General features: G+C 45.4%; 1 protein-coding gene across 2 annotated transcripts in view; it reads right to left on the bottom strand.

Moving 5' to 3' along the window:
* The window catches only part of TBC1D22B (TBC1 domain family member 22B), an 80,472-nt gene that overhangs the window by 21,290 nt on the left and 38,066 nt on the right, over positions 1-21,116 (bottom strand). For both annotated transcript variants that reach the window (XM_060615366.3, XM_060615367.3), the window contains exons 8-10: positions 19,955-20,069; positions 1,475-1,581; positions 1,059-1,134 (exon numbers count right to left, since the gene is read on the bottom strand). In XM_060615366.3, coding sequence (XP_060471349.1) covers positions 1,059-1,134; positions 1,475-1,581; positions 19,955-20,069 — 298 coding nt within the window. The remainder of the gene's footprint in view (positions 1-1,058; positions 1,135-1,474; positions 1,582-19,954; positions 20,070-21,116) is intronic.

Raw genomic sequence — 21,116 nt, 5'->3', positions numbered from 1 at the left:
TGGGGAAGGAGAGAGAAAGATACGCGGTTTTTGTATGGGGGCGGGGTGAAAGGCGATGCCTTGATGAGGCACAAAATCCACACAGAAAGCCAGGAAATGAGGTTTATTAGTTGTGTCGTGTCTGGTAGAGTCCTAAAAAAGCTCTACAGTGTAAATGGTGCTACGGAGCCCACTTAACAGAAGACCTTACTATGAGGTTCTAGGCTATCTTTATGAAACTTAATTCTGACTTTCTCTTTCTGGGCCTCGGTTTCCTCATCAGTCAAGAGCAGGGCTTCCCAGCTTGCCTTTTAGTTCTAACATTCCATGATTCCAAGCCAGAGCCAAGGAATTACTGGAGGGCTCTCGCCCCTCAGAGACCTTCTGTGCCAGGAAGAGTCATGTCTCACTTCTTGCCCCCGCCACCAGCCCAAACTAGTCGCAGAGAGCTGTGGAAAGGCCTGCCGGATATCAGCCAGACTAGAGGACTCTGCGTCAAGTCCAGGAGTTCTGAATGACATCACCACCTGAAGGACAAGGTCAGAGTACAGCTTGATGCTAGAAGCAACGGAGAGCCACAGGAGGCTTCAGAGCAGGAGAGGGACGGAACCAGGATGGTGCTCTGGAAAGATGCAGTCGTATCACAGAAGGTTTAGAAGAGGAAAGAGTACAGAGGAGGCAAGTCCTTATAGGAGGAAGCTGCAGAAATCCAGGCATGGCTGGATCAGAGCTGTGGCCAGGGAAATGGAGAAGAAAGGGCAAATTTGAAAAGAAGAAAAAGGGAGGAAGGGTTGGAAAAAAGAAAAAAAAAAAGGGTGAATGTGAAGAGAGATGCTAAAAAGAATGGACAGAACTTGGTGACAAAAAACAAAGGGGAAAAAAGAACTCGAGGGGCCCGCAGACCTCTCGCCTCCCCTTCCTGCCAACGTGTGGAAGGATGCACACGCGCCAACAGCCCGGACGGAACTGGAGAGGGTGGTGGCAAAGAAGCGGGCAGAGGAGAGGCCCCCACCAGCACAACTGGCTGTGTCGGAACCATACCGTGCTGCTACCAGAGAATCCCTCTTCTTCCAACCTACCATCAATCCGGCTGACGAGCTCTTCCAGCGCCTTGACCTTCTTCTGGATCCCTGGTTGTGCAAAGGTGTAGTTATCCTGCAAATGACACAGAGCCCGGGATGAACAGGGACTCCAAAGGCGTGCTACCGCTCTCGACTTCACTGAAACACGTTTAAAAGCACAAGCTGTTTTCCACAGCTGGTGCCGGCGTTCTGGAAAACAAAGGAATCTACAGAACAGCAGAGGGTGGGCAAATCCTGATGGAGCCCTGTGCTGTGGAGGAACGAGGAAGAGCTGTGCTGGGCGGTGGCGGGGGGCGGGGGGGGGGGGTGGGGTGGGTGTGTGCTTCTGGCTGACACCGAGGAGCAGTAAGGAGCTCAAAGGCCTGCAGGGAGCCCCTGGACCCGGGCAGCCCGCATGGGCAGAGCCGGCTCACCTGGATCCCATCTAACAGCTTGCTCATGCACCAAAAGCTGTCGGCTTCAATGCTTCGAAGCACGTCCTGAGACAAATTGGTCACGTCAAAGTTCTCCACGTCCTCTTCTGTAAAACAAAAGGTGAAGAAAGTCCAGAGGTCTTCTCTAAAACATGGAGAAAGCTAGAGACTGGGATCTTCTACGGGGTCCTTCAGGCCAGGGGACAGCCAGGCTAAAGTGATGCGAGGAGTAAGGGCCTGTCCTCCTCCCCTGGTCAGGTGGGCAAGCGGGTCCCAGGAGAGCTCTTGAGGATCCCGTTCCAACACAGAACAGGCCACTTCTCACACTGGTTCCACCGGGTCCAACATATCTTTCTCGGCTGTATTTGTTCATTCGGCTTTAGGAAAAGATATTTCAGTCCTCATGCTCAGTGAGCTACATACCCAGACCCTTGGAGATGGTCTGGAAAAATTCTTGATTTCAGAAATTCAGTGACCTGTCTAGCATACGCACACCTGCATGGACTGAGAAAGGTGGGATCAGATGGACCCTGTGGTTCATTTTTTTTTTTCCTTTGGCCCCCCATAGTTCATTTTAAAGACAGAATCTCCATATTCTGACAGACCCACTGCTGAGACCACTCAGAAATGAAGATGAGGGTGTGAAGGCAGATGTCTCGAGCCTGACGGAGCTTCTGGGACTTAATTTCACCAGGCTGGTAGTACCTAAGCTGGGTTCCGTAAAACATCAAACCTATAGGGTACTCCAGAAGAAGGGCGTTCCGTAGACAAGTACGGTTGAGAAATGGCAGTCTTATCTTGGAGATTCACAAAGATCATAGCGAACAAATGGATTTGGGAAATTATAACAAATTTTGCATTAAGTAAATCTATTTAACCTTTTTTATCCAGGACTTCCCAGGCTTCTTTAGCCACAGGACCTCTTTTATTTATTCTATTTTTTTTAAAGTGTTTTTTTTTTCTTTTTGAGAGAGCGAGAGTGCATGTGTGCATGCAAGTGGGGGAGGGGCAGAAAGAGAAGGGGACAGAGAATCTGAAGCAGGCTCTGTGCTGACAGCACAGAGCCCGATGTGGGGCTCTAACTCAGGAACCATGAGATCATGACCTGAGCTGAAGTTGAACACTTAACCGAATGAACCACCCAGGCACCCGGGGACCTCTTTTAGAGACCACTTTTAGCTTCTCGTGGAAACCCCACACTAAGTAATAGTAGTGAGAACTAGTCTGTCTCTGAGATCCAAGTGGGGAGAACATCGGAAGTGCTCTAGAAACCTGAAGAAGGAAAAGGCCATGGGATGTGTCCTTCCTGCCACAGAGGTGGGAATACTAAGAAGGCTCTGCTTGCTAACATGACAGGCCACCTCAACCCACAGGCCCCGGCATGCCTGGCAGAGGCCACACATGCAAATGTTCAGGCTGGAATTCTGTGCCAAAGGCGGCTTTTCTCCTTAGACCCACAGCCTTATTTTGAAAACAGGATGTTCACTGCAGTCCCATGTGCTGCAAAGACACAGGCATCTGACAACATATATTCAGAATCCAGCCCTTTCATTTATGAGAATTATTACTACGACCTACAACTAACCCCCCTTGGGACAACATGTAACAATTTTCAGATTTTCATTCTGTATAAACAGCATTTTTTAATGGACATCAAAGACTGTAAAAACCCTTTTGAGGGGGTTAGGGTGCTTTGTTAGAAAAGCTATAATCCTGGGGCGCCTGGGTGGTTCAGTCAGTTGAGCATCCGACTTTGGCTCAGGTCACGATCTCACAGTTCGGGAGTTCGAGCCCTGAGTCGGGCTCTGTGCCGACAGTTCAGAGACTGGAGACCGCTTCGAATTCCGCGCCTCCCGCTCCTTCTGCCCCTCTCCCACTCGCGCTCTGTCTCTCTCCCTTTCAAAAATAAATAAACATTAAAAAAAATTTTTTTAAAGAAAAAAGGAAAAGCTATAACCCTGGAAACAACCTAAAAGCTCAACTCCAAGTACAGCTACAGTTAATACATGTAAAGTGCTAACTATCGGGCCTGGCACACAGTGGGTACAATATAGTCTATTTCAGATGAAGCTTATCAAGAATTTGTAACGACAAAGGAAAGTGTGTCACAGTGTTAAGGGAAAAGAGCAAGATACAAAATTATTTATGGTATACTCTCAACTACTCTACATACAATATTTATGTGTGCTTATATAAGCACAGAGGAAAGACAAAATATACCACAAGGTTTACAGTGTTTATTCCCTAGGCAGTAGAGATAAAAGATTTTTATTTTCTTTAAGCTTTACTCGACTTCTCAAAATTTCTACAATAAGCATAATTTTTATAGTAGGGGGAAAAAAACGTACATTATTTTAGAAAAGAAAGGGCTACAATTGACTACACCTGTCTTTTATCACCAAAAAGGAATAAAGGCTTTGTAAACTAACACTAAGCTTGCAGAAACTAAGACTTCAGATAACATATAAGGGTCCATTTGAGAAATCACATGAAAAAAAAAAACCACAACCTTCTAAAGAAATAGCATCCACCCCCCCACCAACTTAAACACCTACTATGTGCCATATACATACTATTAAAGAATACTGAGCTCTAAGACCCAGTTCAGAACCTTCCTCTTTCTTTTTGCTTCCTATTACATTTCTGAGACCATCCTGTACCTGCAGCTCGCTGCTCCACACGCGTTCCACCACTTTACATGTCCACCCCCCTAGGGACAGATAGCAGGTGGCTCTGACTCCCGCTACCACAGACAAGGCCCTGAGACGACCCCCTCCGACCCTGTACAGGAAGTGCTCTGAGCCACAGGTACAGGCAGCGAGCGCGCTCCCCGGGGCCAGCCCAGCAGCGACAAGGACAGTGCCGCCTCCTGGACCGAGCGCGGCTGCTCACACTAACTGTCCTAGGCAGGAGCCCCCCTTTCAGAACGGGGCTGGAAGAAAACCGTAAGACCCACAAGGAAGGCTCAAGACCAAAACCACTCCTGCCGCTCCCACGCATTTCCCAAATGAGGATCCAGAACTCCATGATCATTCGAGGAGTCCTCTCCAACCGGGGCACTCTGCAATTCCAGAACACCACAGTGGAAATGTAACTGGGAGTGGGAACTATCCACCGCAGAGTAGCAACGGGGGGAAAAGAGCCTGGGTCCCCGAGAACGGGGAGCACAGCTACCGTATCAGCCCTGGCAGCCTGTGGCGTTTTTGTCAGACTGAACGGCACGTGGCTAAGAGTACCGACTCTGGAGCCAGACTCAAGTCCTGGCTCCGTCACTCGCTAGGTGTGTGGCTTTGGGAAAGGACTTCACTTTGGTGCCTCAATTCCTTCTCTGTTAAGGTGGTAATATCCTACCAGTGTCACAGGATACTGCAAGGATTAATACATGAAATGTGCTAACAACAGTGCCTGGCACGAGAAGCGTGACGTAAATGTTAGCTGGTATCATCATTATTAAATGAGGCCCAAGCAAACTTCCATCTCTTTGGAGCCTCTGTTAGTTTGGATCTCTGTTATTCGCAGCCACCCCTCACCTAACTCCAATATGTACCTTAAAGATTAGCTAATTTTCAAAGCCTTCCGTTTCCCCCATTTGGTCTAAAGGAGGAAAAATCTAACAACGTAAGGTCTTAAGTCGGTAAGATGCCACTCTCAGGAGCTGAACCGATTCCAAACCATTAGCTGTCCAGGAGCAGAGGGACCAACAGACAAGATGCTGAGCCCTCTTTGGGGGCCTCGAGTCAGGGGCTCTGTCTCCCCGTGTGCCTGGCCTGCGCATTAGACCTTTGTTTTCACAGACGGTGGGACAGTTCACCAGCCTTTCAGGGAGTGGGAGGAGAGTTTTGTTCTAGTGTTCTGCCTGCTGGGAGGATAAAATTCACACATTCAGTCAAAAACTGTGAGCTGAGTGCACCAGCAAAAAAGCAGCAGAGAAAGGAAGGCCCAAATGCTCTCTGAAGAGCTTCATTCAGCATAAACAGTCTGTTCAGGAGGATCATTAAACATTCCACTTGAGAAAATTCAACATATAATTGAAGCTGGAACGGGAACCCATGCCAGCAATGTAGTCTCGAATGGGGGCAGCATCTTTGGTTGTCATTACAGAGCGTACAACAGCCAGGACTCCGACTGGAGGCAATGAGATTTGAAGGATATTTTCTGGCTATTTTAAAAGGCAAAGCATCCAAAAAGAGGAAACCCAAAAGCTCTTGATAAGAATCAAATTGCCCACTCTGGGCTCGACGAGAACATGTCCATTTATTAGCTGATAAAACGTACTTGAGCGGTGACTCTAGTCGAGTGTTTATTTTTCTGAGAACCCCAAGTCCTGGGCCCGACATCAGGCTCGTGTATGCCTGAAATACTCAAAGACAGCTTTGGGAAGAACTAGTTCTGCTTAAACTGACAAGAGTAACTCGTCTCTTTGCCGCTCTAGGCATTTCCCAGGAGCCATCTGTGATTGCAGGGCAATTTCTAGATTCTGTGATCTGTTGGGGCAGAACGATTCGGCCCGACTGGTGGGCAGGAGAAGATTCAAGGCATCAGACTGCAGATAGCCTTTCTACTTCCTAAAGCTTTTGGTTGCCTGATTCCTGTCTTTATAGTTTTAAAACTAGACACAATACCTTACATAATATTTTCTGAACACAAAAGTAAGGAAAGGGAAAAATAAAATTTTGGTCACCCATCTAAAGCAGCTCATAAAATCAGAACGTAAATACTACATCCAGAAAAACACCTCTTTAATAAAAGTGTCAAGGGATTCAAGGTGTCACTTGCACGTAATTATTTTTAAGTGGTTCAAAATGCGACATAAACGTATTACGGGGCACTATTCACCTGGCATTTGCAGGCAGGTACACGATGGCAGCAGCCAAGGTGAGGATGTCACTGCAAACCCTAGTACGGGGAGGGTGGAGGGGCTCCCGGCTCACTCCTGGAGGGTCAGACGACCCGGCAGAGCAAGGAGGGTAAAGAGAATTGGTCTCCTGCAAGGAGGAGGTCAGACGGAAGACTTCTTCTGAGGCTCTGACAGAGCAGAGACCCGCAGGGAGTCGACTCTGGTTCATGAGGACCACGCCGCAGACCGTGAGAGAGGCGGCGTGCCGTCTCAGAGATGCAGGGAAGCAGCTGACCAGCGAGCCCTTCCTGACACTGTGCCTGACGGTGCAGTGACTAAAAGGTAACTGTTAACTCGGAACGACACACGATCTCTGGCTGTTCACTTCTTAGCGTGGAGCAGCCTGAGCACACGTGCATCATGAGACCCTGGTTAAAATTAATTTTAAAAATCAACACACCACCCCATTTTTTCTACTTTCCTGTATTACTTTTACTTAGCAAACGTTACTGACTCGGGGTTACCCCAGCCTCTTGGCACTGGCTGTGGGAGCCCAGATTACATAAACCCAGACTATGTATTTGGGTTAATGGGCCAACGAAGGGCCAGGTCCAGCAAACACCTAGCCTTCTAGGACCTGTCCAAAGATCACCCACAGAGACAGGCAGCATGTCCCCAAGACACTGTGGATGCGAACAGGCTTGGGGAGTCCAGGGCCCCCCAACGTCAGCTGCTCTGAGGCTCTTCATCTGGGCTCAAACGCCTTGAGTATGTCAGCTGTCACCATCTCTCCTCTGTTACAATTTCTCGCTTATTCCTGGGTCAGATGCCAGGCAGACAGAGCAAGCAAGCAAGCACGTGCCACTCAGCTCACTGCCCGCGAGAGAGCAGGCTAGGTCTCAAGGTTCCCGAGGTGATAAGCCACAACCTGCCCTTGGAGAACTTCCCTCCGACATGAGAGGAAATCCAGCACTGGACATCCCACTGGACATCCCACCAAATGCACACACTGCTCTCAAGTGCCAGCTGGAAGTAGCTCAGCTCAACACGCTGGCGGGGCTACACCCACATATATGTGTGTGGCCGGGAAGAGCCTCAAATATTCCTCAACCGCCTATCATGTACAAGGCTGCTTCATCTAGGAAGACCGGGCCAGGAGGCACCTTGAGGAAAGCATCCAAAAACGGTGGGCACTAAACAATTCAACGTCAGGGCACCTAGGTGGCTCAGACGATCAAGCATAGGACTCTTTAAAAAAAAAATTTTTTTTTAATGTTTTTTCATTTTTGAGAGAGAAAGAGAGAGAGAAAGAGAGAGAGAGAGAGAGAGAGACAGAGTGTGAGCAGGGGAGGGTCAGAGAGAGAGGGAGACACAGAACCTGAAGCAGGCTCTGGGCTCGGAGCTGCCAGCACAGAGCCCGACGCGGGGCTTGAACGCAGAAACTGTGAGATCATGACCTGAGCCGAAGTCAGACGCTTAACTGACTGAGCCACCCAGGCGCCCCTAAGCATATGACTCTTAATTTCCGCCCAGCTCATGATGTCAGTTTGTGAGATGGAGCCCTGAGTCAGGCTCTGCACTGCTTGGAATTCTCTCTCTCTGCCCCTCCCCCACTCTTTCTCTTTCTCTCTCTCTAAGTACATAAATAAACTTAAAAAAAAAAAAGCTTTCTTAACAAAATGTTTATTAGGCTTCACGTTAAAAAGCAAACAAGTAATGTCCTCTTAAGACGATAATGAAAACCCACCATTACGAAATAAGTTTGTCCAGTTTCATCTTTGGCCTCCACTCCTCACCAGACAGGGGACAGGATGAGCAGGGTGGCTATTGCAGGCAAAGGCTCAGATATGAGATAGAGAATAAGGCCTCCCAGGAACTGAGAGCGTGGAGCTGGAGTATAATCCACAACAGCCCAGGACCAAGACAAGGAGGCAGTGTCCGTGGTACCTGGGGGAGTGCAGGCAGTTACTAACAGCACCCCCTTTTCTCTGAAAGTGAGTGTTAACTATCAGAAACTAACTGCACGGCCAGCCCCTCACCTCCTTCAGGACCTGGCACAAACACCCTCTCCTCAGCGTGACCCTGGCTCACTACCCTGTTTAGGGCCTGCTCCCGTTTCCACGCTCGCCAACAGGGCATATATCTCTGCTTCACTTTTCTCCATAGCACTTATCACAATCCAGCAAATACTTTACCTGTTTTTCTATCCGTTGTCCGTTTCTGCTCATCAGAAGCTAAACTCTATGAAGGGATTTCTCTTTATTTTTTTTTTAATTGTTTTTTAAACATTTATTTATTTTTGAGAGACAGAGAGAGTCAGAGCACAAATGGGGGAGGGGCAGAGAGAGAGGGAGACACAGAATCTGAAGCAGGCTCCAGGCTCAGGGCTGTCAGCACAGAGCCTGATGCGGGGCTCGAACCCACAAACTGTGAGATCAATGACCTGAGCCAAAGTCGGACGCTTAATCCACTGAGCCACCCAGGCACCCCATCTTTATGTACGATTTACTTACAGTAGACGACACGTAAGTGCACAGTTCTGTCTCGACCCACGTATACATCTGTGTAAAAGATGCCTCAGTCCTTGGGCACGTGGATGGCTCAGTCAGTTAAGCATCCAACTTCAGCTCAGGTCATGATCTCACAGTTTGTCGGTTTGAGCCCTGCATTGGGCTCTGTGCTGACAGCTCGGAGACTGGATCCTGCTTCAGATTCTGTGCCTCCCTCTCTCTCTGCCCCTCCCCCACTCACACTAAAAATTTTTTTAAAGATCTCGGTCCAAATAGAGAACATTTCCAGCACCCCAGAAATTTCCTTATGTCTCTTCCCAATCTCCCACCATAGTCAACCACTGCTTTGATCTCTATTGCCATGGATTATTTTTGAACCCCATTTACGTGGAATGATACAATGTGTCCTTTTTTGGTATCTGACTTGTTCAACACAGTGGTTTGGGGATGGTTTCTTCCATGTTGTTGTGTTTATTGATAGTTCATTCTTTTTATTGCTAAATACTAATCCACTGAATTTTCCTGTTAACAGATAATTGGTTGTTTCCAATTTTTGTCTATATGAATATAGTTGCTATGAATATTCTTGTACAGTCTTTTGGATACTGTAAGCTTTCGTTTTCCTTGAATAAATACCTAGCAGTAAAAGACTGTGCTTTTTCTCTACTTTATTTATTTATGTTTGTATCCCTAGTGCCCAGAGCAGTGCCCGGCACAGTACAGATGCTCAATGAATACTCGCTGAGTGAGTAGTGCTACTCCTGTCTCCATCTCTTAGAAGAGATAAAACTTCTGGCTAATTCAGCACAGTATCAAAATATTGTAATTCACTGCCCCCTGGCGGCCAATCCTAGCAATGCCATACTAATTCCTAAATATCTTACAAAGTTAATCGTGAACTCTTCATTCTCTCATTTACCTAGACATGTATGGAGTGCCTATTTCGGACATCAAAATGAAAGCACTAGGAATCTAAGATATTTAAAATAGCCTCTAGTCTTAAAGAATCATATAATCTGGTGGCAGAGGGCAGGAGGACAATACAAACAACAACCAGCATGATGAAGTGCTATAGAAGAAACGTACGGGGGTTAGGGACACAGCACTGTTGTGGGGGCGGGGGCAAGGCGAGGGTGAGGGCAGGCTTCCTTTGTAAAGGAGGCACAAAGATTAGCCCAAGGGAGAAGAAGGGCATGGTGCAGGACAGGCTTTAGATTAAAAATGTCAATTTGGGGCGGCTGAGTTTAAGGGGTGTGGGAGGGAGCAAATCCCACAGGACCTTGCACAAGCTAGGAAACCTGGACACATTTGAACCTGTACGTGAGGGGATGTTACTGGAGAGCTTTAAGTAGAGAAGCCGCATGGGCAAGTCTGTATTTGAATGGTGTGTAAGATGGACTTGAAAGGGGATAAAAGCAGAGAAGGGGAAATACACGTGGCCATTTCAGCAACCCAGGTCTGACCCAGGGCAGTCACAGAAGAACGGAGAGCAAGGCACATGCAAGAAACGTTTAGGACATAAAATCATCAGAGGCTTGTAAATGATTAGACAGAGAAGGGTGAGACTCACGCACAATTCTTAGCACTTCTGACTGAAGAGTCAAAAAAGTCTGCCGACTGTGAGAAAAGAGTGGCTGGGTCCGGGGAGAGAAGGAGTCGGTAAAACACGGAGTGTGAGGAGCCTAGGGGTAGCAAAAATTGCAGGCTGTCCCCAAATAACTGTTCCCTTTTACGTCTTGGTGAAGGGACCCCTAAAGAGTACTGGCCACCTGGGATACAGACTGTTTTCTGGCCAGCTTTGCTCACATGACCAAGTGTAGACAAAAGAGATTCAAACCTAAGCACCATATACAACTTTGGGAAGTGTCCTTAAATGGAAAGAGTATTCCCTTTCTTCCCTTCCTTCTCCGTACTGGATGGAATACAGACGTGATGGCTGGAGCACAAGTAGCTATATTGGATCACAAGAAGGAAACCGCATGCTGAAAACGGAAGAACAAGAGTGAGGAGCCTGGGTCCCTCATATCTTAGGGCAGGCTAAGCCCTAAGATACAAGCCCTGGACTATTTACCAGTCTTTTTTTTTTTTTTTAATGTTTTTTTAATGTTTTTATTTATTTTTGAAGGAGAGAGAGAGAGACAGAGCATGAGCAAGGGAGGAGCAGAGACAGAGGGAGACACAGAATTCAAAGTCAGCTCCAGGCTCTAAGCTGTCAGCATAGAGCCCAATGTGGGGCTCGAACCCACAAACTGTGAGATCATGACCTGAGCCGAAGCCGGACGCTCAACCGACTGAGCCACCCAGGCACCCGACCTCTCGTCTTTTTATATGAGAGAAATTAAATAAGCTTTCCTATCTTGCTTAAGATCCTATTATTTGGGGTTCCCAGTCACACATAGCCAAGCTAGCCCTAACTGATCATCTACGACGCATCCAAGTGGAAATGTCACACAGGGGCCGGGACTCGTAAGTCAGAGGTCTGGGAAAGACTTCCCTTCTGGGAGTCCATCGCCATGACGCTTCTGAAAACATCACGCTTCAAGTAGAACTTGAAATGAAAATCGTACTATGCTGCTTCATGCAGACGAGAAGAGGGAGAGCTTTCGATACCGAGGGTTTCATTTTGTACTGATGGAAACCACCAGACAGATACCACTCCGCCTTTGGAAACAAGACGGGTCATGAGCTCAGCTCTTCTACAGGATTTTTTCATATGCATCACCCAAAAGTTGCCAGTAAGCAGTTTGTTTTGATGAGGACCACACTAGCAGGTATGGTGGACCTTAATATGTTTGGGGCTAGATCAATAATATTGTGTAAGCGCAAACGTTCTTGTGGATGAGAGTTTACAGGTATTCTGCAGTCTCAGGGACCACAGGCCAGAGACTAGATCTCCTTTAGCACTGTCACCCTGGGCCCAGACACAGCTGGCTTATCCAGAGATAAGCTTCTATGTGAGCAGCTGTCTTCAGCAGATAAAGAAGCTGCGTGGGGGCCAGGCTAGCTATAGACAGCTTCTCTATCAACTCAGAGGGAGTCACTGGATCTCCGTTTTTAACTCTTCTTACAACAAACATGACATACCACGAAGCAAGCTCAGGTGCTACTTTATAGACATGACGGAGTGCAAATAGGGGACGAGAAAGGAGAGAGACTCTGATAGAGCAGACCCTTCAAGCTATGGTTCAGGGAGATGGGGCAGTGGGCCAAGGCTGCCTGGTGGCACCTGCCCAGGATGACAAAGGCAAGAGCCTGGCTTATCCCACAGGTGAAAGATACCTGAGGCCTCCTGAAGCAGGGGTGTCATAGCAAAAGACTTTTACAGTAGCTGCCTTATTAGGACACAACACCATTAGAGAAGGGGAGGAAAGAAGCATCATTACCTAAACAAGAGAATTATTATTATTATTTTAATGTTTATTTATTTTTGAGACAGAGAGAGACAGAACATGAACAGGGGAGGGGCAGACAGAGAGGGAGACACAGAATCTGAAACAGGCTCCAGGCTCCGAGCTGTCAGCACAGAGCCCGACGCGAGGATCGAACTCACGGACCGCGAGATCATGACCTGAGCCGAAGTCGGACGCCCAACCGACGGAGCCACCCAGGCGCCCCCCCCTTTTTTTTTTTTTAATATAAGCTCTATGCCCATCGTGGGGCTTGAACTCACCACCCCAAAGAGTCACTTGCTCTACTGACTGAGCCAGCCAGGCACCCCAAGAATTATTCTTAAAGGTCATAAACAATATTGTATCTCTGTTCAAGACGACCTTGAGGCTGGGGAGAAGTCTGAATGCCTTATTTCTTTAAAACGTAACTTATATCCATCAACTGGTGAATACATAAATAAAACGTGGCATATCCACACAATGGATATTTGTATTTGACCAAAAAAAAGAATGAGGTACAGACAGATGCTACAACATGGATGAATCTCGAAAACATGCTAAGTGAAAGAAACTAGGCACAAAAGACCACACACTGTAAGATTCCATTTACATGAAATGTCCAGGAAAGGCAAACCCATAAAGACAGAAAGTCGATTAGTAACTAATTAGGGGTAGAGGGGATGGGAAGCTTAAGGGTGATGGCTAAGGGATACAGGCTCTCTTTTGGGGGGTTATGAAAATGTTCTCAATTGATTGTAGTGATGGTTACACAACTCCGTAAACTAAAAACTACTGAACTGTACATTTTAGTGGGTGAATTGTATGGTATATGAATTACATCTCAATAAAGCCACTACAATAAAAAAGCCCACAAAACTTAATTTATAAACTCACTGTAACTCCAGTAAAGATTCTAAAAGGTTCCCACTGCCTGAATTTGGCAGGTTGATTCTAAAGTTCATGTAGCGGACAGAAGAAATGAGTGGACATTTCACCAAAGAAGACATCCAAATGGCCAATAAACACATGAAAAATGCTCTACATCATTCACCACCAGGAAAATGCAAATCAAAACTGCAATGAGATACCACCTCACACCTGTCAGAATGGCTAAAACCGAAAACACAAGAGACAGCAAGTGTTGGCAAGGATGTGGAGAAAAAGGAACCCTCGCGCTCTGTTGGTGGGAACGCAAACCGGTGCAGCCACCGTGGAAGACGGTATGAAGGTTCCTCAGAAGGTTAAAAATAGAACTACCCTATGATCCAGCAATTGGACTACTCGGTATTCACCAAAAAAACACAAAAACACTAATTCAAAGGGATACGTGCATCATCATGTTTATAGCAGCATTGTTTACAATAGCCAAGATATGGAAGCCCAAGTGTCCATCAACTGATGAATGAATAAAGAAGTGGTGTATACACACAATGGAATATTATTCGGCCATAAAAAAAAAAAAAAAGAATGAAATCTTGCCATTTGCAATGACACGGATGGAGCCAGTGTGATTATGCTAAGTGAAATAAGTCAGTCAGGAAAAAACAAACACTGTATGATTTCACTCGTACGTGGAATTTAAGAAACAAAACAAATGAGCAAAGGGGAAAAAAAGAGAGAAAGGCAAACCAAGAAACGGACTCTTAACTGTAGAGAACAAACTGCTGGTTACCAGAGGAGACATGGTGGGGAGGATGGGTGAGACAGGTGACGGGGATTAAGGGAGCACGTGTCATGATGAGTACCAGGTGTTGTATGGAAGTGTTGAATCGCTATATCGTACACCTGAAACTAATGTAACTGCTAACTATACTGGAATTTTTTAATGTATTTTTTAACACTTATTTATGATTGAGAGACAGAGACAGGCAGAGCATGAGCATGGGAGGGGCAGAGAGAGGGGGAGACACAGAATCCGAAGGAGGCTCCAGGCTCTGAGCGGTCGGCTCAGAGCCCGCCATGGGCCTCAAACTCACAAATCGTGAGATCATGACCTGAGCCGAAGTCAGATGCTTAACCGACTGAGCCACCCAGGCGACCTTATACTGGAATTTAAAATAAAATTTAGAGGGGCACCTGGGTGGCTCAGTTGACGGAATGTTCCGTTCTTGGTTTCGGCTCAGGTCATGATCTCATGGTTCATGAGATCGAGCCCCACATCAGGCTCTGTGCCGACATCACGGAGCCTGCTTGGGATTCTCTCTCTCCCTTTCTCTCTCTGCTCCTCCCCTGCTCTCGCACTCTCTGTGTCTCAAAAACAAATAAATAAACATTTTTTTTAAATAATAAAAATTAAAATAAAATTTAGAAAGGAAGGTAGAAACATGAAAATAAATTAAAGTTCACATGGAAGAAGAGCCAAACCAAGTTTTTAAGAAAGGTGGTGAAAGGGACTGGCCCTGGAATAATGACAAAACACACTACAAAGCTCAAAACCCCAACTGTGTGCTGTTGGCATCGAAATGGAAATAAGTGGAACAGAATAAAGAAGGAGAACCATGTAAATAAAGGAATTTATGTTGTATTACCAAGAGGGATTTCACACCAGTGAAGAAAGGATGCATTATTTATAAATGGTGTTTGAAACAATGAACCATTCAGTTGCACAGGAACTTTAATCTCAACCCTCACCATTCAGGAAAACAAATTAATAATGAAATTTAAAGAGCTAAATGTAAAAACAAACCCACAAGAGTATTAGAAGAAAACAGGAGAGAGTATTTTCATAATTTTGAGGTGGGGAAGGAAAGACTTCCTAAGCAAGATACCAAACCCCCAAACTAGTGGTCTCCTTCGCGACCTCAGCACCATTTGCCAGGACTGGTTTACTTGTTGTTTGCGAGCCCCTCCACTAGAGGGCAGGGCCCACCTCTGTCATTTTAGCCTCTCTATCCCCTGGCAGGCAGCAGGAGCTCAATAAACACCTGTCAAACGGGCAGATTTGACTACATAAAAATCAGGATGTTCTACATAAGGAGACACAATCAACAAAGTTAAAAGACAAATGATAGTCTGGGAGAAAAACAATATTAGGCTGAACCATATAAAATTCTCATTTGGCAGTGGGGGGTCAAAAATGGTTGAATACTAGCAATTTTGTGTGGTATAGCCCACTATTTTTAACACATACCAGGTAAAGGAGGAATATATCTAATCTACAAAAGTTTTTACACAAGACCAACAATCCAACAGGAAAAAGTGGCAAAGGATCTGAACAAGCAGATCCCCAAGAAACAAATGCTAATATGTACACAGAAGAAAAGATAAACAACCTCACTCACGAACAAGCGGAACAAAAACAAACACAAACCATGGTTTATTTGCCAGATTGGTGAAATAGAATTAGATTAGGATATCTAGTTCTGCTAAGGATATGAAGAAAAGTGCACCCCACGCTAGTGGCTGGAGTATAAACTGGTACAAACTTAGAATTTAGACGTGTAATTTAAAAGTACCTAAGGACGCCTGGGTGGCCCAGTTGGTTAAGCATCCAATTTAGGCTCAGTTCATGATCTCACAGTTTGTGAGTTCAAGCCTCATGTTGGTTGGGCTCTGTACTGACAGCTCGGGGCCTGGAGCCTGCTTCCGATTCTGTGTCTCCTCTCTCTGCCCCTCCCCCACTCATGCTCTCTCTGTCTCTCAAAAATAGATAAATATTAAAAATAAATAAGTAAAAAATAAAAAAAAGAAGTACCTATTTGGCATGCTCTTAGGACTAGCAATTTCACTTCTGGGGCTCTCTTTCAGAGAAATAAGGTTTGTTTTTTGCTTGTTTATTTATTTATTTTTAAGATTTTTAAGTAATCTATATCCAACGTGGAGCTTGAACTCATAACCCTGAGATAAAGAGCTACACGCTCATCTAACTGAGCCAGCCAGGCACCCCAGGAGAAATACGTAGTTTAACACAAATGCACAAGAAAATATATATAAGGATATTCAAAATAGGTATATTATTTATAATAGCTAAAAACTGTAGACAACTTAAATGTCCTTCAATAGAGGAATCGTTAAATAAACAAACTGTAGTAAAGCCTTATTAGGGGAACAAATGTCATTGCTGAAAATGATAAGGTAGATCTGTATGTCCAGACTTGGAAAGCTGGCCGTGATTTTTTTTTTTTTTTTTTTTTTTTTAATGAAGACAAACAAGATATAGAAAACTATGGATAGTTGGGCACCTGGGTGCCTTAGCTGGTTAAGCGTCCAACTTCAGCTCAGGTCATGATCTTGCAGTTTGTGAGTTTGAGCCCCGCATTGGGCTCTGTACTGACAGCTCAGAGCCTGGAGCCTGCTTCAGATTCTCTTCCCCCTCTCTCTCTGCCTCTTTCCTGGTCATGCTTTGTTTCTCTCTTTCGCTCTCTCAAAAATAAATAAATATTAAAAAAAATTTTTTTTAATAAAAAATAAAAAAAGAAAAGAAAACTATGGATAGTTGAAGCACTGGGCTGGCTCAGTTGGTAGAGCTTGCGACTCTTGATCGCAGGGCTGTGAGTTCGAGCCCATTGGGTGTAGAGATTACTTAAGAATAAAATCTTTACAAGCAATTTTTTTAAATTTTAAGTAGGCTCCATGCCCAACACGGGACCCAAACTCCTGACCCTAAGACCAAGAGTCATACACTCTATCATTGAGCCAGCCAAGCACCTCCCCCAAATAAAATCTTTAAAAGAAAGAAAAGTATGAATAGTTTAAACCCATTTTTTTCTCAACACAATAAAGAAAAATAGTATGTGCAGTACACACAGGGAAAGGTCTAGAAGAATATACACCAGATCAGAGTGGGAAGTAAGGGAGGTAACAGCATTTCTATACTGTTTTGATTTTTTTCAATGAGTATGTACTTTGTACCGCAATTTTTTTTTTTTTTTTTTTTTTTTTTTAAAGGCAAGGAGCAGTAAGAAACGTACTGCCTGCTTTGGAATAGAGAATGGAGTAGAGGGAGCCATTAGAAGTCTGAAAACAGGGATCTAAGTTGAAACAGCAGCAAGTCATATTAAGAGGACAGGTATTAAGGTCAAAAGACCTAGGTCTGAGTCTGGAAAGCTTATTAAATCCTTGAGCCTGGGATTTCTCCCTGTAAAGTGAGTTGTGCATCTACCTTAAAGAGATACTGGGGCCTACTAAATGAAATCTGGTAGGCCACAGTGCTTTGCAAAATGGTAAAGTGCTTTAAGAATCAGGGTGTTATCCCTGGTTGGCGTGGTAAAGCCCTAAGCTGAAAACCAGAAAAACAAGGGCTAAAGCTACAAACTCCTAAGGAAAAAAAGAGGGATGGGAACTGATGGAATAAGAGAGATTTAAGAGACACATCAACCAATTAGAATGTGTGGACCCAATCTGTACCCCGATTCAAACAAACTATTAAATATATTTACAAGAATCAGAAAAACGTGTATGTTGATTATATATGAGATTATACTATGGAGCTATTACAACTTTTTAGATGTAATAACTGCATTATGGCTGTGAGTTTCTTTAATCACTGTCCTCTAGAGCTACACATAGAAATATCTATGGATGAAATGATATGATGTCTAATTGCTTCCCAATAATTCACAAAGAGAAAAGGATGAAGAGAACGGATAGAGGGATAGGTAAAACAAGCCTGGCTGGGAAAGCTGGGTGAGAGCTATATGGAGATTTATGGCATGATTTTTTCTACTGTTACATCTGTTTGAAACTTAACCTAACAAAAGTTTTCATAAAAAAAAAAAAAAAAAAAAAGAATGGGCCCACCTTCCTCAGTCTAGGAGGAGGTACCAAGACCTTTCTAAAGTCTGTTGCAGCAGTAAAACTGGGCATGGCCTTGCCAAGACTTCCTCCAAGGAAGGGTGGAGAAGCCCACGCTTTAGTGCATAAACGCCGTGGGTCAGCAGGTGCGGCTGCCAATACCAAGATCAGAATGCTGGCATATCTATCAAAGAAAGGCACAGCACTTGGTGGGACCAACAGAGCTGTGCCTACAGAAAGGAAAGGAAAATCTGGCATACAATATAAATGGCAGCTAACGAGATAATTAAATATCCAATTAGAGACTGCAGCTGCTGAGGGTTATTTGTAACTGGCATGATACTGTTACCGAGATTCCACGCCAGCATTTACACTTCAAATGTAGATTAGTGAACGGATTACTACCTTCTTAGGCTCATCCTTTAATAGTGTTTTAGAAGAGTACTATTGCAAGGAAGCAACCCCCAAATCCCAACAGATTAGCTGCACTGCTCTTAATAAAGTTAAACACACAGAATTAAGCTGCCTCCGAAAGCTGACCCATTAATGTGAAAGGGAAAATGAAAAGTCCTCTAGCAAAAGCATTACCTATCTGCTTTTTGTAGCTACATTTTTTTTTTTAATGTTTATTTATTTTTGAGACAGAGAGAGGACAGAGTATGAATGGGGGAGGGTCAGAGAGAAGGAGACACAGAATCGGAAGCAGGCTCCAGGCTCTGAGCTGTCAGCACAGAGCCCGACGCGGGGCTCGAACTCACGGACCGCAAGATCATGACCTGAGCCGAAGTCGGCCGCTTAACTGACTGAGCCACCCAGGCGCCCCCGTAGCTACATTTTAACTAATCTTTCTTTTGCTTAGGACCCCCAGATAGAGTGGGCAAGAGAGACCTTCCTCCCAGTCCTGCTCAGCTTGCTGCCAATAAAGGGAATGGGGGATGGTGTCATTTAGTTGTCTTACTTTTCGGAAACTGCCCCATAAAAGACCAAAACACCATCCATTGAGCCCTATGAGAAAACAATGAACGGGATGGATCAAGTGAGATAGTTTCATGCCCTTACCCTCCAAGGGGCTCCACTCTGGTCTACTTCTCATTACCCTCTTCCTCTCCCACACCGGCTTCCTCCAACACCCACAATAACCCACCACCTCCAGCGCCTACAGAAAGGCTTCTAGTCTTTGCTCTGCCATCAACAAGGAGACAGGGCATCTCACAACCCATTGGTGAAATGAGAGGATAGATGGATGATGTTCTGAGACCCCCTCCAACATTCTGATTTCCACATGAGCTTCTCCTTAACTGCCTGAGCAAACACACATGACACATGGGTTTTCTTGGGAGTCTCTAAGCACAAGCGGATAAAGAAATCAAAAGGAGAAGGGGAGGATCCTCAACCCCTTTTAAGACTCTGCCCAATTCAGGCCTGGCCAGAGGAGGAGGCTGGAGCTGTAAGAAAACCTAACTGCCACCACGGTATCCAATCACCCTATCCAAAGTGACAAGAACCCAGTGGGATTAGAGGAGCAGGAGGAGGGGAGAAATCAAGGTCCTGGAGCTCTCCTCGGCCTGTTCCAGGACCTCCAATGTGCGCTTGATTCTGATGCCAGCACCTTTCATACTGCCAACATACAGCATGTGAACTGGAGTGTGGAGGCCTGGTGTACAATCTAAAACTCCAGCTTCCACGATGAGGGCCTGTGTCTGAGACGAGTTCGATATAATCCTAAAAGGACCTCAAATAAAGCATCAAACCATCTGCTTACGGTAGAACAAAAAAGGTATCCATTTGGTCATTCTGGAACCAAGTGGGTCCTTTTTGGGTGACGTCTGTGGCCATCTCTAGAGATAAATTCCAGGCTGCTTCTGCTGTCAGACAGGTTTAGCTGTGTATTCGAAGGCCACTACCTCTTTTTTAGCAAGACTTGCCTACTGGCTGCACTCTTGGGAGAAACAAACAGACCGCAGATAAGAAAGAGCAATAGTTTGTTCAGCTTGGTACTCATGCTTCTTACCCACATATTCTGAGAGGAAGACGACAAAGAACGGAGTGACCAGGTCATTAATTCCCTGGACGTACCCACTGGCAGGGTGTCGGATGGCCCAAATAAATAGAATTCTTTCGAAGATCTAGGAAAAGGAGAGAGAAGACAGGACTGTTAAATCATAGGGATACCCTCCCTCCCTCTATTTACCTATGTCACAATTTGCCTCAGGGATGCTGCCAAATTTTTAGGAAAATTCTAAAGCTACTCTGGGACAAAGGAAGTTTATAAATGCAGAAAGTTTCTAAGATGCTGGTTGTTTTTAAGCAGGGGTGGATAGACAGTTCTTGCCTTTGTTTCTCTTTTCAATATCCAGCCACTGTGATATAAAATGGGGAAAATGGGGAAAATGGGGGGGGGGGGGCCTGGGGGGCTCAGTCGGTTAAGCATCTGATTTCAGCCCAGGTCATGATCTCATGGTTTGGGGGTTCGAGTCCCATGTCGGGCTCTGTGCTGACAGCTCAGAGCCTAAAGCCTGCTACGGGTTCTGTGTCTCCCTCTCTCTCTGCCCCTCCCCCACTTGTGCACGCGCTCTCTCTCTCTCTCTCTCTCTCTCTCTCTCTCTCTCTAAAATAAATGGATGTTAAAAAATAAAATAAAATGAGGAAAACGGGAAGGGCAGGGACACAAAGGGCTTAGGAAAAGGTCTGCTTATCGATGTCCCTAACCCAGGCCACCCCACTCTCATTTGTAGATAACGATTTCTTGATTTCCAGAAGCAAGATGGTAAAACATCTAAGTTCTGATACCTTTTTGACACCTTTTTTTATCATCATAGGATGTGGAGTAGAAACGCCTTCCCCACCACGCTCCCCTTTCTCCCCGCTGAGACGGAGGAAAACTTATACCTAGATTTACTCCTAGCCCAGCCTGACTGAGAACTATCAACGCAGGAAGTCATTGTGTGTATCAGGATGCAACCCAGACATTTGCTGGGAAAGGAAAGCAAATAAACCAAATCCTACAGCTGGGAATTTAAGAACAGAGAAATCAGCCTGGGCCTCCATGAGGAAGCCACCGGGGTTAAGTATATTAGCCACAAGAGACCAGAGACCTAGACTGGGGAGAAGGAAAAGATGTTTAGGGTCCCTTTTCAGAGTCTGGTCCTGCCCCATTCAGCTACACTCCCTCT

This window comes from Panthera onca, chromosome B2 (genome assembly GCF_046562875.1).
Source record: "Panthera onca isolate mPanOnc1 chromosome B2, mPanOnc1 haplotype 2, whole genome shotgun sequence".
Classification (NCBI taxonomy): Eukaryota; Metazoa; Chordata; class Mammalia; order Carnivora; family Felidae; genus Panthera; species Panthera onca.
The sequence above is the reverse complement of the archived record's forward strand: the minus strand, read 5'-3'. Positions and strand labels throughout refer to the sequence as shown.